The 5,936-nt window shown below is 36.9% G+C and overlaps 1 protein-coding gene across 1 annotated transcript; it reads right to left on the bottom strand.

The window, feature by feature from the left end:
• Positions 1-269: 269 nt before the first annotated feature.
• LOC137824693 (uncharacterized) lies at positions 270-2,988 on the bottom strand. The gene is made up of 3 exons (XM_090294058.1): positions 2,863-2,988; positions 2,535-2,664; positions 270-724 (listed from the first exon to the last, which is right to left on the bottom strand). The coding sequence occupies exons 1-3, from the start codon at positions 2,986-2,988 to the stop codon at positions 270-272; spliced, it is 711 nt and encodes a 236-aa protein (XP_090150184.1).
• Between the last annotated feature and the right edge of the window lie 2,948 nt (positions 2,989-5,936).

The following is a 5,936-nucleotide window of genomic DNA, read 5'->3' as shown; positions in this document are numbered from 1 at the left end:
TGAGGAGGCAGAGGCTTTTCAGAGGTGAAATCCTAAAGGTGATTTTCTTTGACTTGACAATGTGTTTTGTTTTTTTAAAGGAAATGTTGGTTAACTATGTTTGTGGTATTTTTGTGGTGAATGTTGTGGAATTTTAGTTATTTTTTTAGTTGAATGTTGTGGAAAATTTTGTGTTATGATGTTCCCAACCATAAATTCTGTTGTTCTGGAGGATTCATTATGTCCTATAATGAATTGTTGTGATTGTAGCTCTTTGTATTTAAGTATTATTATGTGATGATTATGATTGTTTGTGACTCAACAGTAGGGATGGGCCTTTTAGGAATTGGCTTAACAATGGGAACTACTTTTGGTATAGACTTATATACTTTGACAGGAACTGACTTCACAACAAGAATTATTTTTGGAATTGGCTTAACAACGGACATAGGTTTTAGGAAAAAACCTTTGAATTTTGCTTCTTCATTGGGAATTGGCTTTAGAATAGGCTTAACTATGGGAATTGGTTTTGATGTAGGCTTATAAACTAGAAAAGGAAAGGGTTTAACAGTAGGGATGGACTTGGAAACAGGTTTAACTATGAGAATTGGCTTTGGAATAGGTTTAAGAATATGGATTTGTTTTGGAAAAAATCCTTTGAATTTTGCTTCTTCATCATGTCCTTTAATACTTGATTTTGCAAACTCTTCATTTGAAACATTCCCATATGTGTTCACTTCATTCCCTACATAAGAAATGAAGAAATATGCAAGTCAAAGACTCAAAAATATTTTCTACTACCTTCTAAATATCATGTTGTTTTAATAAATGTAAGAAGGACTAACACAAAACATATGATGATATTTCTTAAACTATGATCCTAACAAAATTATTATAATGTTTGTGTTAGCAATAGCATGAGCCACAGACCTGTATTAAAACTCCTTTCTCATATTCTAATTATTTATAATACCTACCTTCAATCGGGACTAATATTGGTCAATATCCTCATTACATCTTTTAAAATATACTTCGAAATTTTAGATTTGGTTTAGGGATTATTATGTGGATGGTTCCAAATTTGACTTATGTTTACAGAGGTCAATAGTGTTTAACATCGTTGTTGTTGTGATGATAATGCATGGATGCTTTCTCCATTAAATGAGCCTCCCAAATTAGGTGCTTCTTTTGTTTGAGTGTTTTGAAGAAGAGAAATGTTGATTGTGAAAAAGGGTGATAGCAAGAAAAATACTAACATTTGAATCTGTGTGTACTATAGTAGAGCATGAGAAAGATATATAACTCTATTCATTAGAGTTTTTATAAAAAGTATTATAATTAAACTTCCATATTGTTTACAAATTTAAATTTGGATTGCTTATTAAAAAACATTGCATGTGTTATACTTAAAATTTCAATTTAAATACAAATTGATATTTGGATTGTCTGTTCCAAAATAAATTGAGGTGTTATAATTGAAATTTGAATTGGAGGTTGAAAAAAATCCTATGTGTAGTAATTGAAATTGAGATTATGTGTAGTAATTGAAATTGAGATTTTGATAGACTGTCGGAAAATACTACTAGTCTTGTAATTGAAATCACATATTTCAAATTAAAAATTTGATAACTAAAAAGTGGATTGTATCTTTAATTATAAATTTTAATCAATTAGTAGGTGATATTAATTTGATATAAATATTTGTCTAAAAAATATATTTGGAATCAACTAAATGATTATAGAGAAAGAGAATGTTACAAAGATGGTCATTTTGTCGAAATATATTTAAAATAGTTATAATAAATGAGAATAAGGTAGTTGTGGAAACTCCCTAAGAATGAAGTCCACATCCCATCAAATATGGGTAATGTCCCAAGAAATCAAGATAACCATCCAATAAATCATCTAACGTTGATACATGTTAGATGCGACCCATCATTTTGATGACCCATGACTCAATGCTATAAATAAACCCTCTACAATGAAGTAATGTACGCTTATCAGTTTTTACTATACACTCCGAACACAAAGTACTTACTTGATCGTCGAAGTACCTTTTGCAGGTCAACCTAAGATCGAGCACTGCGAATTAAGGAAGGAGTCTTGAAGTCCGAAGGAGTGATTCTACGGAGCAAGGAAACAATCGAGCGATCAAAACCTACGACAATTGTTTTAGTCAGTCTCAGGTACTATCTAGGCCCACTTTGTCTATACAAATACAATTGGTACCCACTGTGGGGCCAAGATAGAATTACAAGCAACAATGGTTCAACAAGACACGCTACGAACAACGACCGAATTCCTGAAAACCAGATCGCTATGTTTCAACCTCTACAAAAGCATATGGAAGAGATACATTAGAAAAGCAGAGAAGACCACCAAAAGAATGAAGAGGAGGTGTGCCTTCTCAAAGAAAAAAATGAAGAGTTGAGGCGAAAACTAACTGGATCCGTGCATAGGCCACAAAGACAATCTTCTCCAAGTGAACATACCCAAAATCAGGAAAAGATGGTCACTGTCCGAACTTAGACTCACCAGTCATCTAGACATCATACCGAACTTATTCATGTCATTGAGGAGGACGATAACCTGAAGGGACATGCCTTCACTAACGAAATCATGGAACCATATCTCTCTCCTAAAGGGAAGGGATTGAACATCAAGCTCTATGATGGTACCACAAATCTGAATGAACACATGAATGTCTACAAAATGCAGATGAATTTCTACACCACAGATAAATCAGAATGGTGTAAGGTTTTCCCTACCTCTTTGGAAGAAGGAACACTTAGTTAGTTTACTTAACTCCCGTCTTACTCAGTCGATAACTCTAAAACTTTGTCAGCCAAGTTTGGAATTCAGTTTGCAACTAGTCAACCACACCACATAACATTTATAGCTCTTGTCAACATAAGACAAGAGAAGGGAGAACCACTGTGGGCGTTCATGGAAAGATTTAGCAAATTGTCCAAAAGCATCAGAAATCTCATCCCAGAGGTAGCCATGCATGATTTGACCTCATCTCTCCTACCCCATCAGTTCTTTGATAGTCTAATAAAAAAAACTAGCAAAAAAACTTAGATGAACTGAGAAACTGGGTGGCTAAATTCATGCAACTTGAAGAATTGTGTTGTTATCACAAGAATGCTCGAGTAGATGCTGAAGGAGACTAGGAAAAGCATAAAAACTGTTGTAGTAGATATGTGCCTGGTCGGTCTGACAGATTCAGAGAGAACCGAGGTCCTCAGTTCCATACTTATACCCCATTAAATGATGATCGGGAAAAAAAATCATGGATGAAGTGTTGAATTTCGACTTGATCTCTACACTAAAAAAGTTACAAAGTCCTAGGGATGTAGATATGTGTAAACAATGTCGTTACAATCGTAATTTGTCACACTACCGAGGAGTGCCAAACACTTAAAAGAGAAAATTGAAGAACTCATCCTAGCTAGTCACTTACGTAGATTCGTCCAAACGACAAGCATGAACTCACAAAGATCTCCACAAAGGGGGTATCCCTCTAGGAAGGAACAAAAGGAGCCATATCCTCGACATGGTCACGACATTGACTAATCACGTCACCCAAAGGACGATCGACGTCTTTCAAAACAACAACGATAGAGTGAAAGCCCCAAGCGGAGGATTTCAAGTTCTGCTCGCAAGAAACTTTTATGGCCATTGAGTCAGTCAACTCAACAACAGTAAGAGTCCGACTGAGGATTCCACTAATACTTTTTACAGATGATGATTTCACCACTATTAATCCAACCTAAAACGACCCTATGGTCATAACGGTTGAAATTGACAAGTTTTCCATCACCAAATTCTTCGTAGACCAAGGCAGCTCGGTCGATATTCTGTATTGGAAAACCTTCAAGAAAATTAGGATTCGAGAGTTAGAAATTTAGCCATATGATGACCAAATAGTAGGTTTTTTTGGTGAACAAGTGGACATGCGTGGATATATTCATTTATATACCACGTTTGGTGAGGGAAAATACCTCTGTAGAACCATTAGGGTCAGTATCTCCTTGTCAATGCCAATACTTCATATAACATTTTGCTCGCACGGTGGTCCATCAATCGTCTTAGAGCAATAATATCAACTCCACATCTTGCCATGAAGTTTCCATCGGCTTTAGGTGACATAGTCACCGTTCATGTCGACCAAAAGGTAGCACGAGAATGCTACATTGCAAGTTTTAAATTTGAACCAACCAATCAACTACGTTACAGAGTATCACCACGTGGACGGTCTCAGGAACATAGAGAGGACGATCACCAAGGTTAAAATTGTCGACCAGAGATCGCTCTCGAGAACCAAGATCTCCCTAAAGGGAACATATGGTTGCATTGGTACATCTTGATCCCGACTAAATGATGCTCGTATTGAGCCCGATGAGGAACTTCGCCCATTACCCCTACGTGATGAAGATCATACAACGCACACCTTGAACCCGACCAACAACAAATTAGTAAGCCAAACACTTACTAAAATGTTGATTTGTCAGGGATAAGTCTAGACGTTATTACACATTGCCTTTCAGTGTATAAAGAGGCACGACCAGTCGCTAGAAGGAAAGGAAGATGGGTGAAGTGAAACGCAATGCAACACACAAGGAAGCTGACAAGTTGTAAAAGTCGACTTCATTAAAAAAGCATAATACACCACATGGTTGGAAAATGTGGTCATGGTTAAAAAATCTAATGGTAAGTGGAGGATGTGCATATATTATACCAATCTCAATAAAGCTTGTCCGAAAGATGCCTACCCTTTCCCAAACATCGACTGCCAGTTAACGGGGCGGCCAATCACCGTGTTTTGAGTTTCTAGATGCATACTCTGGATATAACCAAATCCATATGCAGCCAAGGGACACGGAGAAAACAACTTTTATGACTGACTGCAATAACTTCTACTACGAAGTCATGTTGTTCGGCTTAAAGAATGCTGGTGCAACCTACCATAGACTAATTGATCAGATTTTCAAAGGCATGCTCGGCCGAAATGTCGAAGTGTATGTTGACGACATAGTGGTTAAGTCTGATTCATGTCTACAATACCTTCATGTTCTTAAAGAAGTTTTCAAAGCTCTCAGAGATCATGGTATGTGGCTTAACCTCAACAAGTGTGCGTTCGGGCTAGAAGGTGGAAAATTTCTAGGCTTCATGCTCACCCATCGTGGCATCGAAGCGAATCCAAAAAAGTGTAGGGCTATCACTAAAATGAGAAGCTTTGAGAATACATAAGAAATTAAGAAGCTTATCGGTCGGCTAATCGTCCTATCCAGATTTGTGCCAAAATTGGCAGAAAGACTAGCCTTATCGTCCAATTATTGAGAAAAGCAGCAAAATTCTAATGGACACCTAAGTGTGAAGAAATCTTTCTCCACTTAAAAGCATTCTTGGCGGCCCTTCCGGTCATACAAAAGCCTAACGACCAACAACCAATTATAGTATATCTTGTGGTCTCGGAAGAAGCAGTCAGTGTGGCCTTAGTACAAGAAGAGGAACGATCGGTCTATTTCATTAGCTGAGTCCTACACTGTGCAGAAGTCCGCTATCAAATGATTTAAAAGGTAAACCTGATAGTTATTATCACTGCGAGAAGGATGCGAATGTATTTCCCAACCATATAATAGTACAAGCTGACTATCCTATTATGAAGATCCTAATTAAACTTGATTTGGTCGAACAAATGATTGGATGGGCAGTTGAATTATCTGAATTTCACATCCAATACCAACCAAGGGGGGAAATCAAGTCCAAAACCTTAGCCCATTTCATGGCTAAAGTCAACCCTAGACTGAATAAAGATGAAGATCTTCAATGGACCTTACATGTGGATTCTTTCTTGAAGGCCTGGGCATCTTTCTCCTTGAAAAATCATTGAACTTTGACTTCAAAATGTCAAATAATCAAGCATAGTATGAGGCCACCTTGGTTGGGCTTAC

The sequence above is a fragment of the Phaseolus vulgaris genome, chromosome 8 (assembly GCF_051622355.1).
Source record: "Phaseolus vulgaris cultivar YP4 chromosome 8, ASM5162235v1, whole genome shotgun sequence".
Lineage (NCBI taxonomy): Eukaryota > Viridiplantae > Streptophyta > Magnoliopsida > Fabales > Fabaceae > Phaseolus > Phaseolus vulgaris.
Note: the sequence above shows the minus strand (reverse complement) of the source record. Positions and strands in the feature narration are given on the sequence as shown.

Bases quoted from the DNA above. Each gene is read 5' to 3' on its own strand.
- LOC137824693 (XM_090294058.1), bottom strand. From the start codon at position 2,988: ATGCATGGCTACCTCTGGGATGAGATTTCTGATGCTTTTGGACAATTT. The intron at 2,665-2,862 runs GTGTGGTTGACT...GTGTTCATTCAG, and splicing joins AGAGCTATAAATGTTATGTG to ATTTGTGGTACCATCATAGA. The intron at 725-2,534 runs GTATGATGTCTA...TTTCTTATGTAG, and splicing joins CAATGACATGAATAAGTTCG to GGAATGAAGTGAACACATAT.